This window comes from Sturnira hondurensis, unplaced genomic scaffold (genome assembly GCF_014824575.4).
Source record: "Sturnira hondurensis isolate 20B ecotype Veracruz unplaced genomic scaffold, ASM1482457v3 Scaffold0006505, whole genome shotgun sequence".
Classification (NCBI taxonomy): Eukaryota; Metazoa; Chordata; class Mammalia; order Chiroptera; family Phyllostomidae; genus Sturnira; species Sturnira hondurensis.
The window spans coordinates 4,667,773-4,687,782 of NW_028079136.1; the positions used below are offsets into that span (position 1 = coordinate 4,667,773).

General features: G+C 44.4%; 1 protein-coding gene across 1 annotated transcript in view; it reads right to left on the reverse strand.

Moving 5' to 3' along the window:
- Positions 1–20,010, reverse strand: part of PARVA (parvin alpha) — a 154,192-nt gene that overhangs the window by 7,189 nt on the left and 126,993 nt on the right. Inside the window, exons 6-12 of the mRNA XM_037050056.1 lie at positions 19,179–19,294; positions 15,318–15,376; positions 13,151–13,170; positions 11,735–11,796; positions 10,923–10,991; positions 7,389–7,490; positions 6,547–6,619 (exon numbers count right to left, since the gene is read on the reverse strand). Coding sequence (XP_036905951.1) covers positions 6,547–6,619; positions 7,389–7,490; positions 10,923–10,991; positions 11,735–11,796; positions 13,151–13,170; positions 15,318–15,376; positions 19,179–19,294 — 501 coding nt within the window. The remainder of the gene's footprint in view (positions 1–6,546; positions 6,620–7,388; positions 7,491–10,922; positions 10,992–11,734; positions 11,797–13,150; positions 13,171–15,317; positions 15,377–19,178; positions 19,295–20,010) is intronic.

Consider the following 20,010-nt stretch of genomic DNA (forward strand, 5'->3'; position numbering starts at 1 on the left):
GATTTATCAATTTTATTTTTTCTATGAACCAGTTCTTGGTCTCATTGGTCTTTTCTATTGCCTTTTTAAAATTATTCAGTTACAGTTGTCCCCATTCCCCCCCCCACTCTCCCCTGCCCCATCCAACCTCCACTCCCACAGACAATCCCCACCCCACTATCCCTGTCCATGGATCCTCTGTACATATTCTTTCACTTGACCCTTCCCTTTCATTCCCCTCTTATCCCTCTCTCTCTTCCCTCTGGCCCCTGTCAGTTTGTTCTTTATTTCCATGTCTCTGGTTCTATTTTGCTCATTTGTTTGTTTTGTTCATTAAGTTCCACTTACAGGTGAGATCATATATTTGTCTTTCATTGCCTGACTTATTTCACTTAGCATAATTCTCTCCACTTCCATCCATGCTGCTGCAAAGGGTAGGAGTTCTTTCTTTCTGCTGTGTAGTATTCCATTGTATAAATGTACCACAGTTTTTTGATCTACCATAGGTTTTTGATCTACTTGCTTAGACTGTTTCCAGCACTTGGCTATTGTAAACAATGCTGCTATAAACAAAGGAGTGCATAGGTTCTTTTTTTGAATTGGTGTTTCAAGATTCTTAGGGTATAATCCTAGCAGTGGAATTGCTGGATCAAGGGCAGTTCTATTTTTGTCTTTTTGAGGAAATTCCATACTGTTTCCTACAGTGGCTGCACCAGTTTGCATTCCTACCAACAGTATACGAGGGCTCCCTTTGCTCCACAACCTTGCCAGCACTTGTTTATTTGTTAGTGATGGCCATTCTGACTGGTGTGAAGTGGTATCTCATTGTAGTCTTAATTTGTATCTCTCTGATTGCCAGTGATGTTAAGCGTCTTTTCATATGTCTCTAGGCCCTCTGTATGTCCTCCTTGGAGAAATGTTTGTTTAGGTCCTTTCCCCATTTTTTAATTGGTTTGTTTGTCTTCCTGGTGTAGAGTCATGTGAGTTCTTTATGCATTTTGGAGATCAAACCCTTGTCTGCGGGATCATTGACAAATACTTTTTCCCATATGGTTGGTTCCTTTTTTATTTTGCTGATGTTTTCTTTAGCCATGCAGAAGCTTTTTAATTTGATGTAGTCCCATTTGTTTATTCTTTCCTTTATATCCCTTGCTCGAAGGGACATGTTGGTGAAAATATTGCTGTGTGGGGTATCTGAAATTTTCCTGCTTATGTTTTCCTCAAGGACTTTTATGGTGTCAATGATTTATATATGTCTTTTATCTAGAGTTTATTTTGGTGTATGGTGTAAGTTGGTGGTCAAGTTTCATTTTTTTGCATGTAGCTGTCCAGATTTCGCAACACAATTTATTGAAGAAGCTAGTTTTACTCTACTTTATGCTCCTGTCCCGTTTGGTGAATATTAATTGACCACAGACACTTGGGTTTATTTCTGGGCTCTCTATTCTGTTCCATTGCTCTATGCGTCTATTCTTATGCTAGTATCAGACTGTTTTGATTACAGTGGTCTTGTAATATACTTTGAAATCAGATACTGTGATCCCTCCTACTTTGTTCTTTCTCAAAATTGCTGAGGCTATTCAGGGTTGTTTATACTTCTATATAAATTTTTGAAATATTTGTTCTATATCTGAAATAAGTCATCGATATTTTAATAGGGATTGTGTTGAATCTATAGATTGCTTTGGGTAGTACAGACACTTTAATTATGTTAATTCTTCCAATCCATGAATATGGCATATGCTTCCATTTATTTATATCTCTATAGCTTTTTTAAAGACTCATTTCATTTGTCTCCATTGTAATATTTACATTTCTTTACTTCTTATTTGGGGTATTGTTTAGTCTTCTCTTTTCTACTTCCTTTAAGTGTAAGGATAGATTATTTATATGACATTTTTTTTGTTGTTTCTTGAGGTAGGTCTGTATTGCTATAATTTTTACTCGTAGAACTGCTTTGGCTGTCTCCCACAGAATTTTTTTTAGGTTGTATTTCTATTTTCATTTGTTTCAATGTATGTTTTGATTTCATTGTTAACCAGTTCATTGTTTAGTATCATGTTATTTATCCTAACTGGATTTGTGTTTTTCAGTTTTTTTCTTGTAACTGATTTCAAATTCATACTGTTGTAGTTCGAAAAGATGCTGGATATGATTTCAGTCTTCCTAAATCTATTGAGACTTATGTCCTAATATAATCAAACCTGGAAAATGTTACATGTACAGTAAAAAAAAAGTATTTTATTTTGCCACGTATAACGTGTGCCCACGTTTTGGGGCTAAACTTTCAGGAAAAATATCTTTTGTTTGAATTTTTTAATTCAACTATTTATTTACACTTAGATGCTTGGTTTTTTTGTATTATAAAGGCACTTTTACATTTGTTTTTGAACATATTATAGTACAAGAAATTTTATGTAACAAGAACAGATAGAAGGTACAAGAAATTTGATGTACCAGTAACAAATTTTATAATATGCATCATAGAGGCCAAGAACTCTCTGTCACTGTAAATATCAGAAGTATCGTCTTCTTCAATTTCTACATTACCAGTATCTTCTGAGTCACTTTCCTCACTCTGGTAAATTTCATCATACTTGGTTCCACCCATAGCATTGCTGATGCTGCATTTTTCTAACAATTTCACAGCCACTTCCTTCTTAACACCATTCCACGATCTTAGGATCCAATCACACACCTGGGCAATGGATACTTTCTTCCTTCTGCCTGTAGGTGTTAAATCATTACCAGCTGACTGCATCCACAGTGGCCACTCTTTCTTCATTAGGGTCTTAAAGGGCTTGTTTACTGACACATCAAGAAGTTGCAGCTGGCTGGTTAACCCACCAAGTACCGCAGCAAGTTGGGTTTTGAAGTCCACTGCGATTGCTTTTGCACTTTGTGTAACATGGGCTTTGAAGTGATCAAAACCAAGCAAAGCTGGTTTTTTAAGTACCTAGTATTTTTTCCCTCAAAAATTTGGGCAAAAGATCATGTAGTACACATGGCAAAATACTGGTATATTGTGCGGTTTTGGGGTGAAATGTTCTTAAAAAAAGTCAAATCTGTCTGATCTAATGTGTCACTCAAGGCCACTCTCTGCATGTTGATTTCTGTTTCCATTACTGCATCACTGTTGACCTTTCTCTTTGTGCCTATCAGTATTTACTTTGTATATTTAGGTGCTCCTGCATTGGTTGCATAGTTGTTTACAAGAGTTATATAGTATTCTCTTGTTAGATTGATGCCTTTATCATATTGAAATGTATTTGTCTTTTGTTACAGACTTTGTTGTGAAATCTATTTAGTCTGATATAAGTATAGCTTTTTTCCCATTTCCATTTGCATAAAATATCTTTCCCCTCACTTTACTTTCAATCTCTGTGTGTCTTTCAATCTAAAGTGGGTTTCTTATAGGCTACATGTGTACCAGTCTTGGTTTTTTGTTTTTGTTTTTTAATCTTTTCAGCCACCCTATGTCTCATAATTTGGAGCATTTTGTTCATTTAATTACTGATAGGTGTGTGTTATTGCTATTTCATTGTTTTCTGATTGTTTTTGTAGTTTATCTGTGTTTCTTATTTTCTTGTTCTGTTCTATGATAACTTTCTATAGCGTTATGTTTAGATTCCTTTGTATAACTTACAGACTTTTGGTTTGTGGTTACTGTGTGCTTCACATATAAAGCAGGTTTACAGTTGTTTTTATGAATAATACAATAATTAATAGATAATAATACAAGAATATAAACCTACTTTTGCAGCACCCTGTAGTAAGCTATGTATATAGCAGTCAATTTTAAGATGATTGTCACTTAAGTTTGAATACATTCTAAAATTGCTACAATTTTCACTCATCCCTACCTCATTTATGTTTTTCATTTGTTTTTACTTTGGCATTTATGTTTGTGTGTATCTCTTAATTTATTGTTGTAATTACATATGATCTTCCTACTTTACCTTTTAACTTTTTTACTAGCTTTATAGTTGTGATCCACTACTTTTATAATGTTTGCTTTTGTCAGTTAGAATTTTTTCTTTCCTATATTTTATTGTTTATATTTTCAATCTTTTCTTCTTAAAGAAGTCCCTTTAACATTGTAATACTGGTTTAGTGGTATTGAACTCTTAGCTTTTTCTTGTCTGGAAAATCCTTTATCTCTATTTTGATTGTAAATGATAGCCTTGCTGGGTAGAGCATTCTTGGTTGTATGTCTTTGCCTTTCATCACTTTGAATGTTTCTTGCCATTCCTTTCAGGCTGCAAAGTGTCTGTTGAGAAACCAGCAGACAGTCTTATGGGAGTTCCCTTTTATATAATTAACTGCTTTTCTCTTGCTTTTAAAGGTCTCTCTCTTTGTCTTTAACCTTTGGCATTTTAATTACGATGTGTCTTGGTGTGGGCCTCTTTGGGTTCATCTTGTTTGGGGGTCTCTGTAATTCCTTGATTTGTATTTCTGTTTCTTTCACCAGATCAGAAAAGTTTTCTTTCATTATTTCTTCAAATAAGTTTTCAATCCCCTGTTCTCTCTCTTGTCCTTCTGGTACCTCTCTGATGCAAATGTTGGGGTGCTTGATGTTGTCCCTGAGGTCCTTTACACAATTCTCATTTTCAAAAATTATTTTTCCTTCTGGTATTATGATGTATGTTTTCTGTTGCCTTATCTTCCAGATTACTTACTCAATCCTCTGCTTCATCTAATCTGTTCTTGACTACCTCTAATGTATTCTTCATTTCTGTTTTATTCATTTCTGACTTTTTTTTATGTTTTCTATCTCCATGTAGATATTTCCTATTTCTTTGTTGAAGTCCTCCCTGAGTTCATCTATTTTCCCCTTGAGATCATTGAACATTCTTATAACCACTGTTTTGAAGTCTATATTTAGTAGAATGCTTGTCTCTACTTTGTTTAGTTATATTTTCTGGATTTTTATCCTGTTCTTTCATTTGGAACTTGTTTCTTTGTCTCCTCACTTTGGCTGACTCGCTGAATTTGTTTCTATGTATTAAGTAGATCTGCCACATCTCCAGTTCTTGGCAGAGTGGCCTTACTAGCAGGTGTCCTGTGGGGCTCAGTGGTGTAGTCTCCTTGGTTACCTGAGCTGAGTGCTCCAGTGGTGCCCCTTGCGTGTTTTGTATGTGTCCTGCTATTATAGTTGAGCCATGACTGCTGTTGGTACATCAGGGGTGGGACAGATCCTCAGATTAAGTGGCTGTGAGGGCTGTTCGTGACTATGGCAGACAAACTGTTATGTTGGGGCTGACCCAAAAAGCAGGGGTCACTGTAGCAGGGCTCTAATGCAGCCAAAGCCGCCCTTTGGGTGTGTTGTTTGTTGAGCTGTTAGGTAGTGCTCTGGTGTGTGTGCTCTGAAACCACCCATCAGCTGTGTTGGTTCTGGAGCTCCTTAGGAGGGGAACCAGTGCAGGCCAAAGTGAGATTTTGCTTGTACCTGCTTCTCTTCTATCCTAATTTCCAAACAAAAGCCCTACCTGATCCTTATGGTTTAGCCCAACTATCACCATCTCTATCAAACCTTTCCCCACTCCAGAGAGAAGCCATCAACACCTCTTCAATTCTCATAACCTCTTAGTTGCACCTCTTCATGGCAGTTATCACCACGATCCTTTTGTTCTGGGTCCTGGTGCATCTTTTCTCTCCCTTGCTGGCTACATGTGCCTTGAGGTCAGCAATGGCCTAGGCATGGGGTCTCAAGACCACTGAAGAAGCCCCTCTATGTGGAGGTTTGGGTGGAGGAATTCAGAGCAGAGGCAGTGATGGGGAGTAAAAGCACCCAATCCCTACTTGTTCACTTGCCTTTAAACAGCCAGGAAAGTACAAGCAAAAGGGCCTAAATGCAGCGTTCCTAGTGTTCTAAACTGACATAAACAGAAAGTTATCTACCACATAACATTGACACACCAGTGCTGGTAAAATGGAATATTTCAGTAAGCCAGTTTCAGAAACAACCATCTGTACTGGGGAGGCTACTGAAGACACGTGCCTCCTCCGTGCACACATGCACACACAGTTCCAAGCACCAGCAAAGGAGGAATAGTGGAGCAGATTCTTCCTTGGGCCTTTTTTTTTTTTAAGTCTTACATTTTCAACCTAACCCTGACAAATCATCCCTGGGCAGTTTGGATGGGCACAGGACAGGAAAGGCACTCATACTCAGAGCAGAGCTCCCAACAATGACTGGCCTGGGATACCACTCTTTGGCAGGTCAGCACCATGTCCAGGGACAGATGAGCCTGGAAACTGGGCATGGGGCAGTTCCTGTGGCACCTCTGCCCTGTGCCATGTCTGCTTGGGTCCTTATTTCTGTGATCCCATGCGTGACATTTCAGGTTTTGTCTTCCCATGGCCATGTGATTTGTGGTTCACTAAGGACTTCCAAAACTGGGCAGCTGTAGCCTCTCATACCTTCCCTTACGAATGGCAAAGAAGCCTTCAGAAAAGAAACTCTTCCCTCTGCTATGAAACATGAGCCTAGCCCTGTGCCCTGAACACAATTACAGGAAGAGGGTTTCATCGTCTTGTCACAAACCCTGGGGAAGAGCAAAGTACCTTCTGGTCGTGGTTTTGGCTTTTCCAACCCTCCATCTTGCATGAGCTCGAAGGCAAAGGAGACATTTAAGACCTGGAAAGGGAAATGCAGTGCATATGTTGTTACACATTCATTCTTGGACACTTGTGGATCCTGAGACCTACTCCCGAAAGTGACGGAGCCAGGACTGTAGCTAGAGGGATAGAGGCTGAGTGAAAATGAGGCCCTAATTTGAAGGAGAAATGAAGCTACCAAAATGGGCAGGCCACATGGAATGTGAGCTGGGCAGTCCCAGCCTGCTGTTGGCAAGCACTTCTGGAGGAGTTCGGGCTCCTCTTCCTGTCCTACTGTGTTCCTGAGTCAACCGCCAAGATTTCCAACTCAGTGACATTAACGCTCACTGTTGAAAGGATCAGACAGCAAGACGTGTTAAGAGGCAGAGAAGGGTTTCCGCCTTGGATCAAATGTCCCTTGTCACGCACACAGGCTGTGGCAGCCAATGAAAGGCATCAGAACTGGGATGAGTGTGGCTCCTCAAGTCTGACCTGCCTTGCAACTACCTTCTCTGCCACTTCCGGGGAGAGGTGTGACTCTGGCACCCAGCCAGAGCATAGGACTAGGCAACCAAGGCCAGGCCGGGGTGGGGGTGGGTAGTGAGGAGAAAGCTGTTCAGGATGCTCAGTGGTCTGCAGGTATCTTCGTTGCTGCTCAGTACTCATCAGAATGGACCCCACCTCCAACCTCTGAAGACCCTTAGTAGACAGGAAGCCTCTGCCTTTTTCCCAGATGGCCCCAGCATAGATGTAGGCAGATGAGTCAGGGCACATGGGCTAGGGCCTCCCTTCATATCATCTTCCCTTACCTTCTGTTCAAAGCTGTCTGGGGTCAGGAAGAAGCTGTGCAGGGGCACAAAATAGCCCTCCAGAAGTCCCATGAGCAGCACCAGGTATACCCCATCTGCAAACTGGAGGAAGAGAGCCAGGTGAAGGCACCGGGTCCCTTTGCCCCCCAGCCGAGCCAAATTCAGAGGGCTCATCAGCCCCTATGTCAACATGTCTGGCTTGGCTGGTCCAGACCTGGAGCCACAAACCCATGGCCCAGCATTTATTGAGCATCCACCATGTTCCAAGCCTTTATCTGGCACATGGACCAGAGGCATGCACCAGTGGCCCCTGTCCTCAAGGAGCTCATAGTCCACTAAGAAGAATGATGTGGAGAAAATGCAGCAGTTGCTCTAATGGAAGGAAGCACATTGGCTGGTGTGAAAATGATGAAGTTCACTCTCTCCCACTGAAGGTAACAGGGAAGACTTCTGGAGGCGGTGCTGCCTGAATGGAGGCCAGAGGGGTGAACAGGAATCAGCTAGTGTTGGGCAGAGAGAGGAAGGCAGGGGTATACCCAAGGCCAATGGCATGAGGCTACTACAGTGACTTGCTTTATGAATAAAGAACTCTAGCATCGTCCAGGCCTAGGCATTTCCCTTTCACACATCTCACTTTATATTGCTTGAGAGGCAATATAGTGTAGCTATTGCAAACTTGGGCTCTGGAGCTAGGCCTCTAGCTCTACTACTCACTGGCTATGTGATCTGAGCAAGTTACCTAACTTCTCTGTGCCTCAGTTTTCTCATCAGTAAAACGGGCATGAATATAGTAAAGTACTTAGCAGGGTTATCAGGAAAACTAAATCAGTTAATAGGTCTAAAGTGCCTAGAACATTGCTTGACATTGCTTGACATGTAGGCAACATTTAGTCAATATCAACTATAGCAGTCTTCAAATAATATCATTACATTATAATGGTGATGAGGAAAAGAATGGACACTTTCAGCTGAGGCCACTGTCTGTTTCTATGTGGAGTTGGCATGTTCTCCCCATGTCTGCGTGGGCTCTTTCCCAGGACTCTGGTTTTCCTCCACATCCCAAAGATGTGCATGTCAGGTGAACAGCCGTGTCTCCATTGTCCCAGTCTGGGTGAGAGTGTGGGTGTGCGTGTGTGGCCCTGCGATGGAAGGGTGTCCTGTCCAGGGTGGGCGCCCGCTTTGTGCCTTGAGCTGCTGGGATAGGCTCTGGCCACCTGTGACCTGGAACTAGAATAAGCAGCTTGGAAAGAACTGTCTTACTTATTTTTACTAATGTTTCTTAAATGGATGCATAGTTCACATTTATTTCAACATTTAATATTTATAGAGTTTGGGGCCCTTACTTAGAAGTTTGGTGATATTTTTGTGACCAGAAATATGCTGTAGGAACTTAACTCTTGGTTATAGCAACTAGCCTATGGAAAAATTGGTTTAGTTATATGTTGTTTTGCTTAGTCAGTTTCCAAGAACCTATTGACAAGGTTAAGTGAAGACGTACTGTATTGCTATTTGTACCTTTAAAACTGCGCTGAAGACCATGATAAGACACTTAGACTCCTAACCCTTTGATCAAGGACAATAGAGGCGGGACAGGCTGGGAACCTGGTCTGAGGGACAATAGATTCCTAGGCTAAGCACAGGCATTCAGGTCTTTTGCTCAAGGAAGGGCAAGGTGAGTGTGCTCGAAATCCTTGGGGCAGGCTTTGTGGAGGAGTGAGGGCCTGCGGGTTGAGGGAAATTTGGAAGGAGTAGGTATTCCAGGTATGGAGGAGGCCCTGAGCAATGATAGAAAGGTCAGATGGACATCTGGTATTCTAGAACCTTTCAAAGGAGGCTGGGCCACCAAATGTTTGTGGGCATAAACAACGGTTGCTACAGTTTGCACAAGGCCAAAGTTCTTGGAGTCATCTGAGGAAACTTAAAAACAAAAACAAAAACAAAAAACTAGACTGAATTGCTCAGAATGTAGGCTGGGCCCAGAATCTGAGCTCTGTTGGGTAACTGGCTGGTGAGCCTCTGGATCCAGCTTTGTTATGGGCGCATGACCCAGAACATGAACTTGACATAGGAGCAGCTTCCTCCCTGCTTCTATCCCTCAAGTGTGTAGGGCCTAAGCATGACTCATTCCAGGTCACCCCAAGGTAGATAATGCGAGAGCAGATCCCAGCATCTGTGTCAAAATCCAGGTCTTCCCATGGAACTAATTAACTGGGCCTCATTCTGGCTATGGCTGGAATGGGCTGAGAATAAAAAATCCAATCCGTCAACTCAGGGGAGGACCTTGGATTAGGGTCAAGGTCCCTCACAGCTCTGAGTGCCACAGATACAGGCAGCTCCCACCCCGGACTGCTCTTTCTGATGACTGGATGGTAAAACCTGCAGACAGACACCAAACACGCCAGGCAGAGACTCCTTTGCACAGTACTCCCTGCCCAGGAAAACGGAAGTGAAAGTTCCGGAGCTCGTGCTAGCTCACTCGAGGAAATATCACTTTTCCAGAGCATTCCCTAACTCCCAAAAGAGTATATAAACTCATTCCACAGAGTCCAGACACACTCAGTGCTCAGGCACAGACCCGGGAATTGCTTTTAAAAACAACAGGAGACGACCACGTGCTCAAAAGAAAACCACAGTTTAAAAACTCATTACGAATGAGAGCAGGTTGGGAAACAGGATACATTACTCAAGCCTAAAGAATCTCCCAGTAAAGATTAGTTATTATAAAGGAGGGGGAAAAGCTTTACAGTAGAGAGATTTGGTAGACACCAGCTTACCCCAGTGATGAAAGTTATTATCAGCAGTAACAAACGCATGGACAAGGTGTCTGAGAAAAACACAGCACTACTTAGGTATTGTTGTTACTGAAAATGCATAACCTGAATCTAATTGTGAGTGTGGGGTGGGGGGGGAGGGTGGGAAACTGAGAAACTTTCTATGAACCAAATGGCCTGCACACTCTTCAAAAATGATGTCATGCAAAGAAAGGCTGAGGACTTGTTCTATAATAAAAAGACACTAAAGAGACATGACAACTAAATACAGCATGTGAGAATATTAGGGCGGCTGGAAAAACTGGAATATAGTATATATTTTTTGAACCATGAGACATTATCAAAAGTAGATAAGTATCAACAATTTCATATGATTTTACCTAACTAATGTATTATATCAGTGTTAAAATGACCAGAATTTGATCATTGGATTGTGGCTATCTAAGACAATGTGCTTGTTATTTAGAGATGTATGCTGAAGTACTCAGGGTGGAGAGAGAGGAGGAAAAAAAAACTCCAAACCACATATGGCCAAATGTGAACAACTGGTGTATGTGGGTGAAGACGGTATGGGTATTCATGATAATGTTCCTGCAACTTTTCAAAATAAATTCAGATAAATTCCAAGCAGTTCACCCCTCTGAATGCCATAGAATCCCCTTCCTCCTGAAAGCCCTCCTGGCAATGCAGGGATTGAGCACTGGGAATGGTGGCTGTCGAACAGGGCCCGGCCCACTACCCCCCACTCAGGGCTGTCACCCACCTGGGTTTCCAGTTCTGTGACCTCCAAATTCAGTTTATTCAGGTGTTTGTTCACAAAAGTGATGAGAGTCTAAAAAAAAAGCACAGGCCGGGCATTGAGACGGAGACTCTCCCCAAGGCCAGACCCTCGAGGCCCCCTCTGTGACTCCACTGTGGGGCCCAGGACCGGTGTGATCACACAGGATGAGGCCCAGCCAAGAGCACGGGGCCTGGATCCCTGTGCCAAGCTGAGTGATGATGAGCAAGCAGCCTATGAGGCTCTTTGGCAAAGCCCCTGGAGTTCAAAGGAGAAGACAGCCCCCAAGGATTTGCAGTCCCCTACACTATGTGATTCAAACTGAAAGGAGCTGGTGGTCCTGAGAGGGGGCAGTGAGAGGTGGAGCATCTGATCCCAGGCTCCAGGAGCTGAAGGAAAATTCGGAAGGGGACCAGAGAAGAAATGACCCTACTGAGTCCTTCCTTCCAGTCCCTTCCTGGGTGCCTGTGACTAGGGAGACAGAGGGAGGTCTGTGTGAGGAGGCAGGCATGGCTGGGGATTTAGTAAGGGGGGAAGACCGGGTGTTCAGAGTCTCGGAACCCAGAGAGATGCTATCATCAGACGGGAGAGGAAAGGGACTGGATGAGGTACCCAGTGGAAGCAAGACAGACAAAGTGAACATCGGGCAGGAAAGCCCCCCATTGGCAGAGATCTGGTGATGAAACCAGTTTCAGGAAGCTTGAAAGCTGCAGGGATGGGTTTTCCGAAAAAGTTTTGCTACATCTCACTCCCCCACCCTGGCCCCCATCCTTTCCCCCCAGGCGCCTCTTTCCTACCTTCTTCACCACGTTGAGCTTATCTGGTGCATGGTCGAACAAGGTGTCGAAGGCGTCACGTTCTGAAAGAGAGAAAAGTGCCCAGTGAAGCACAGAGCGGATTCCTAGTGGGAAGCCCACCCCAAGTCCTGGGCACGCGGCCGGCTACAGATGCAAATTCTCTGGGGTGTGAGGCTGCACTGGGAACTCTGGAAGCCGGTTCGCAGGCAGAGATTTGGGCTTGATTCTTACCTGAGGGGCCTTGCGTGTGTATGTGCCCACCCTCTACGTCAACCCTCTTTTGGGCTGGGGTTGAGGGGCTCTGTCAGGCACTTTGACTTGGGATTGGCTTTTTGGTTTCTCTTTGGTCTTTGTGTTCATTACATCGTGATTTAGTCCTGGTTCTAAAGTGTTTCTGAAGCTTTTTGGAGGTAGAGTGTTATCCAAATCTCAAATCACTTCACCCCGTAATGATCAGAACCAGGATACCCACATGACACATTCTGGTAGGGTGGATAAATAAGCAGCTTGGGAACCACAGAGCCCAGGACCACATGTGAGCTCCCCTTCTCGACTGATCTGGTCACTCCAATGCTTTGCACTTCAGCTTCCTCTTGTGTGAGACACAGTCTTGAGAAACAGACCTCCCAAGTGTGTCACGAGATGAGAGATGAGAATGTGTGTGCCTGTGCTGTGTAGACGGGAGTGCATACTGATCTGAATTGTTTTAGCATTATTGGAATCATTCAAAATATGCATAGAAAATACAGGATCATAGGAAATAGCAAAGCCATGCCCCCTGCAGGGTCTTTTCTTGCTATAGCCCCCATGTTCCCTGAACTGAGAGATGAAGTAATGGAGGGATCTCAGGCAGCAAATGAGAACAGTCTCCAAGAGGAACCTGGGGCAGGGAAGGTTCATGGTCCTGGGGGTCCGTCTTTTTCTCTTCTGGCACCAATGGGCAAATCTGAGACTTCCAGGAAGGTGATTGTGATCTCTGACATTCACAGACTTTATAAACAAACCCAGAGTTCTGAGAACTGGAAGAGATAGGAGCTGTGATAAGAAAAGAGAAAGAAGGCAGCTTCTAGAAGGGCTGGGCAGAGTGGATAGCGGAGACAGTCCAAGCGTGTAAATACACTTCCTTCCTTTACTTTCATAATACACTTAAAGCAAGACTGCCCTGCAAATGCCCAGGACCCATCCAGAAGCCCCACAATGCCGATGGGCTGGTTACTTGCAAAAGGACAGCACAGCTGTGGTTAGTTTTCCTCTTCCCACCAGGAAACTGACCCTTCCTCCCAAGCGGCTGTCACCAGGCTGGTGCAGACACACATGCAGGAAGCAAGCTGAGTGCCAGTTCTTCCCAGCTGTTGCAGAATTAACTAGACCCCTGTGGCAGCCACCAGCACCATAGGGCAATTTTATATAACTTACCATGCCTTCCAGAAAGAGCCCTGTAGGAAAAGGAAAAAGAAAACAGTGTGAATCTTCTCGCCCTCGGTTGAAAAGTCCCAAAGCTCTTTTGGCATTTTATTCTGCACTTAATAATTTCACTGCCCAGGATGCTGTGGGCATTAGCTTGGGGAGGTCAAGTTCTTCACTCTCCTGTTTGTCCTGTGATACCCATCAAGCTGTACCTCACTTTGATCCACAATAGTTATCTCAAAGAGGGCAGGAACTGAAACTGCACTTACAGCCCTGAAGTAGCGAAGTACTAAGAACACAAGCATTAAAGACAGACTACTTAGGTTTAAATCCCACAGAGCCATTTGCTTGCTGTGTGATCTTGAGCAAGTTGCTAAACCTCTCTGGGCACCAGGTCTCTCATCTCTAGAATGAGGATAATGTCACACACCTCAATAGCATGTTGTGAGCATTAAATAATTTAATATGTAGAAAGATTTTAGCGTACTTTCTGGTATATAGTAAATGCTCAATACCTTTTTTCTCAATACATGTTTGGTTCTCATTAGTTTATTCCAACTGTGCACCTATCACCCATTAAATGGGTGGGTAGTGCTGGAAGGAATAATGGACTTGGAGTTAACTGTGGGATGGACCAGTGATAATCTCCTTCTCCATCTTTGGGCTGTGGGGTTTTAGGAAGTATAATCATTGCTTCATGTGCACATTACTAACAGCGACAGATACAAAAGTGCTTCATAAACTGTGCCGTGTTGTCATCCTTAGGAGTGTGTATCTGTTCATGTGTACGTGGCAAGGTGGCAGAGAGGGACCATAGAAAGGACGGGGCAGCTGAGGGATTGCTCTGGAAACTGAAACTTCATGTTCCCTGATTTGGGAGCGTCTCACAGGCTCCTCTCAAATATGCCTCCCCTTTTCCAGAAGGTAAAATAGTGGCCGTGGACAAGCCTGGCAAAGGATAGGGGAGGTGGGGACATGAGGACTGAGCCAGGGCAGCTTTCTGCTCACCCCTCACAGATCCAAGGCCAAGAATCAGTGTGCCTTGTCCAGCAGCTGCCCCCCCGCTGCTAGGACTGGGCCCTGGAGTGACGTGGAGGCTATGCACTGGGCCTCTGGGGAAGGGTCACCCCTCATCTCTGCCCTACCGGCGTCCTGAAATGCCCACAACTCCCAGGCCCTTTCGGAGGCACATGCATAGTGGGGTCCGCACAGGCAGCACTCTGGACCCCCGTCAGCCACCATGAGGGAGGGGAGTGAGTTTCCTCAAGTCTGGGCAAGGCTTGCATGGTGTGGGTCAGCTGTGAGTCAGGAAATGCCAGGAGAGACAGCAGTGAAGGGCGAGGGGGAAGGGGGGGCAGCGCTGTCACCACATTAAATCCTCTATAGTTAGCAAAATGCTCCCAACTTCAGAGATGAAGAAACTGAGGTCAGAGAGGTTAAGGAACTCACAGGCGGGTAAAGTGGCAGAGCCTGGGTTTGAACTCAAGTCAGGCTGGCTTAGAGGTCCCTGCTCTTTCCACTTTGCTTTCCTCGTTTAAGGGAAGATAGAGGAAAGTTGGAGCAGGGGTCCTCAAAATGAACTTTACCTGGCTTTGCATGCAGCCAGGGCTCAGGCCTGCCCGGGGGTCTGAACTGTGCCCCCACGCTGCCCCCAGAGTCCTGCTCTTTCTGCCTATGACACAAACGTGTCTTCCCCATGGCAAACCTCTTACATGTTCTGACACTCCAATTCCTTAACGCAAGCGAAAACAACAAAAACACCACTCTCAGGTGGAGAGGGGCTTTCTGGGTCATGGCACGTGACCAAATCAGATTCAGAAAAGGAAGAAAAATGTCCTTTTGAAGGTTAACAGTTTAAATTCAATCCCATGTTTATAGCACGGCGATTTCACACTGGTTGGCTTTGGGGGGCACACTTTTTTCCTGGCGTGCCACGAAATTAGAAATTTTCAATCATCGCTAATTCTCTCTCCCCACTTCCCCACCCAAGTTTGTACCTTAAGCACCGAGAGGCATGTTTTGAATGCATGGAAAAGGCTAAACTACAATCATTGGCTGAGGTCTAATCCCTCTTGCACTCCCAATAAATGAAAACTAAATATCAGCAAATGGACGAATTTCGGAGAAACATCTGTGTTCCATTACGGAATCGCTGGCAATAATGGTGTTGACATACTCTGTGTTACCGGTTATTTCCTCTTGGATCTGCCGAGACTGGAGGATTCCTTCTCGTTTCTGAAACAGGGGTGGGGAAAAGGGTTGGGAGGAGGAGAGAAAAATATGCTTTAGAAAAATATGAAAAGCTGATTAGCATTCCTGATCCTGAGAAAGTTCCTGGTGTTAAAAAGTGATTCTGGAGTTGAGAGACTTCCAGAAAAGAAATGAGGCCCCCGACTTCCCGGGGCTGGACTGTACCATTTGTACTTAAGTGCAGTTCATGTTTAGTCCAAACAAGTAGGCTGTTTCTTGGATGGTGCATCTTTTCTTTCTTTATTGGAAGACATTCTGTTGGAAGCACACTGTTCGCCTCCTGGGGTAATCCACAGTAAACCAAATGGAAATGAAGGCCAGGGTGTGTCTGCCCTCCAGCTGGGGCCGCAGAGGGAAGCTGAGAAACACATTCAGCTGGGGGATTGGGGTGGAGGAACTGAGGCCAACTTGACGAATTCAAACAGAGAGAGAGTTTTTGGTTGCTGTTCTTTGTTTTTTGTAATGGATATGTAATATCGGAGTTTTTAAATAACTCGTACAGTCCTCAGGTAACTAGTGCACTCTCTGAGAAAAGGTTAAATACTCTGGAGACCCACCCACCTATTGACCCAGCCATCCATGTATCTGACATCTATCCCATCCCTACAACTCTTCATCCACTCTTCTTTATTTTGCTAATCAGTGCCTTCTATGTACAAGCCCCCGTGTTGACCTTGGAGCAAACAGTATGGAACGCACGACATTGGTTCTGGACTTGAGGANTTTTGGTTGCTGTTCTTTGTTTTTTGTAATGGATATGTAATATCGGAGTTTTTAAATAACTCGTACAGTCCTCAGGTAACTAGTGCACTCTCTGAGAAAAGGTTAAATACTCTGGAGACCCACCCACCTATCGACCCAGCCATCCATGTATCTGACATCTATCCCATCCCTACAACTCTTCATCCACTCTTCTTTATTTTGCTAATCAGTGCCTTCTATGTACAAGCCCCTGTGTTGACCTTGGAGCAAACAGTATGGAATGCACGACATTGTTTCTGGACTTGAGGAACACGGAGTAAAACAGCACAGATGAAGCAGGTAGGTAAGCATGGTTTCCCCCAGCCAGGGGTTTTGCCTGATGACCCAGTTCAGTTGAGATCACAAGGATCCCCTTTTGATCTCAAAAGTGTCATGGATAAGAAATCATGTGGTCACCCTATGGGGAAAGAAGGTGGAGCTCAGTGCAGGATAAGAGCAGGCACTTTCAGCAGAGATGGTTGGGAAATCTTCCAAGGAGGGGGTCCTTGAGGTGGAACTTAAAGGACACACAGAATTGGGCTGGACACACAGGAGAGCCCATTCCAGTTGGGGGGAGCCGAGCAAAAAAGCAGAGTGAGGAGAGCACAATGTGTTCAGGAGGCAGTTTGGAGGGAGGGCGCCAGGAGTCAATGGGGAGTCGGCTGAGTGCTGGTTTAGTATTTAAACCCCATCACATGGTCATGGGGGCTAAGAAAGGAGTGTTCAGATTCAGGAAGGCCTTCTGATGGGCGTGAGGAGGCGGGATTCATTTTTTCAGGTTCCTTCCTAGTCAGCTATACTTGGAGGGTGGTCTGGGCATGGAAGCACTTGTCAGAGCAAACTCATTTTCCACAAAGGCGGAGATGAGTGTCCAGAAAGAACCCTCCAAGCGCTGGTGTCTCAATAGAAGCCTGCCTTCTCGTCACCTGCCAAAACTTCTAGAACCTTCTCTTTCCATTCTCAATAGCCACAGAACCGAGTGTCCTTACAAAATAGTTTGACAGAAGGAAAGATAGAGCTGGGTAAAGGCCAAGCGTATATCTGAATTAGACTAAGAAAAATGGATTATCAAAGTAAAGGAAGAAGTTAAAAACATCATTTAAAGGAGATCCAGTGGTGATAAATCAGAACTTTATCCAAACTCAGCTTTAACATAACATAAAATTTTCACACGGGGCTGATGGAATCTGTGTCCTTGTCTTGTGAGGCCATTCACAGACATAAACCTCACCCTCAACATCATGCAGAATTAAATGCTTTTACATATGGTATGGAAAAGAAATCTGGGTTAAATAACCCCTCACACTGCATCCCGATTCAGTTCGCTCCATTATCTGTTCCCTAAGGAGCTCTCTGTAGTTCAGTGACTCACAGCCAATTCTGAGTCCTGCTTCTGTGCCTGTTTAACTTGATAAAGCAGAGTACCCCATCAAACCTGACATGCATTGATGCCCTTTTATGTAATGTGTCCTCTTTTCTCCCTCATGCTAACAAAACTGCCTACAGGAGAAATTAAACCAACAACAGCCTTCAGATGGTCCATAATTGAGCTCAAAATAAGGCAGGAGGCATGGGCTATTGTGACCACTGTTTCAAAATAGGAGCCCCCCTCTTCTGCTCGGATTTGGAATCATAATTTAAAAAAATATAATGAAATGGATTCACACATTATTGATTGGTAAAAATAACACAGTAGAGATGGCCTGGATCCACTAGGAAGATGCTTGTACCAGGAAGCTCTGGGCTGGCTGCGTATCCGTAGCAGACAGAAAATGCTTAGCACCGTGTTTGACACAGTTGAGTGCTCAATGAATGAGGCCAATTAGTCCCTTTCAGTCAGCTGCACTTAGTGTCTGAACCACATACATTCGCATTGACTATGGGCTTCTGATAGCGCTCTCTGCTGCTTATCTCTTGGCAGGCAGGGCCAAGGTGTCATATTCCTATTACACCCTCTTGATGCTTAGCAAGTCCAGTACCCAGAATGTGTCAAAGAAATACTTTTTCATTAGGGCACAACTGAGCAGCTGACTAAGCAGCACCCCAAGTCTTCTTCCATTAATGTCTGATCCCTGAAGCTCAGCTCAAAGACCTTTTTGTCCTTGAAACTGGCCTGGTCTGGTGAGGCAAGCTTACCAGCCCTCAAAGCTCTTCCTTCCCAAGGGCCAGCAGAACTGCCACACTGGGCTCTATTCCGGAACCTTGGAGACTCCGGGAGCTGCTTCTAAGCAGAGTTCTCCCTTGCTGCATGTTTATTTGGAAAAGAACGGATACAAGCACACAAAAGGACAACCTTCTGCTAAATGGCATAGAGTTGGAAAATGAAAATGAATTTAAGTATCTAATGGGGTTGGGGTCGAGTGAGATAGTCACAGGGCATGTACACACCCTCATTGTGGAAATTACACAGTCATGTGAGTGGAAATAACGATCTGGAAAAGATGACCTGGGATCCCAGCTGTGCTTCTCTGGGCGAGTGAAAAGTGGCAGCACCCTCAATATGGGCACAGCCCGCTGGGGTCTCTCAAACACACATGTACCCATGCCCCCGCATTCGTCTGTTCCCAGTACACTCTTTACCTCCAAAATGATGATTCTCTATGGCTTGCAGGGTACACGTGCACAAGCACACACATCAACACGTCTTTCCTCCTGATCCTACTAGATACACCCCACAAACATACACACTATACACCCTGGAATGTATGTTACATAGACACCCTCCTGAGAATAACACGTAAACCCCAGGTACATGCCCCATACAAGGCATTCCCATACACAAGCACTCGCTCTTCCGCCCTTTGCACACTTCCTAGAGATAAGCCCACACACATCAGAAAGTGCAGTCACATGCTTCCCAAGAATTGTTAGAAATAACAATTTCTAGGTTGTTAGAAAGTACAGCACACCCAAGAATACTCGATGTTCATTCAGCTGTCCTAACAAGCTACCGAGTGTGACACACTCCGATGACCGAGTGTGTCATCGGAACTCAGCCGTCACACTGCTTTAAGGGTGCAGATGTTTGTAGTGGTTTCTGTCTTACCTGAACCACAACTACTTGGATAGAAACATGGTCTGGGAGTCGGATTGGCGCCCTGAAATACTGGGACAGAGCAACCAGCAGATGTAGGATGGCTACCAGGCTCTTGGCATGAACAGCTGAAATAAAAGATGATAAAAAAATCAGGGGATCTTCTAGGTTCTAGGCAGATACAAGCAGATAGTCCAAATGCAGCTGTACCACATCCATTGGTTCTTTTATCTCACCCACAGAATCAGGGGATGGACACCCTTAGTCATCCCAGACCTCACACGCTGGGCCCCCTCATTCTTGTCCAGATCCCAAGGAGCTGCTTCTTGAAACATGTCATTGATGGGTTCTCAATGTAGTGCCTCTCTGCTCTACTCCAAGGTTCCCATAGAGACCATGACAGTGGCTGCATTCTGAGTCCGGATCAGCTCTCCAACACATCCATGTTTTTATTTACTCTATTTTAATAACCATGGATGTGTCTGCTTTGTACCCTTCCTCTCTTCCAACTTGACTGTGAATGAAACCTTTGGGTTATTACCCCTGTTCAATGAAACCTTTGAGCACCACCCCTGTTCCAAGGCTATGCTCAAAGTAGGCTCTCAATAAATGGATGCTGAGTCAGGAACACTGGATCCCTTCCTTGGATCAGGTCTTTAAAGATCCCTGGAGAAAAGCACAAAAGATATCTACAGGGTTTTGTGCTCTCTTGAGCGTCATGTATGGTCAGGGTAGGCAGTGCCCCTTAGGGAATCCCTGGGAGGGAATGTTTATGACCCAGTTGGCCTCTGGAACTACTGGGCAATGTGCTGGGTGTTAAGCCATTTATGGAGAAAGCTGGGCA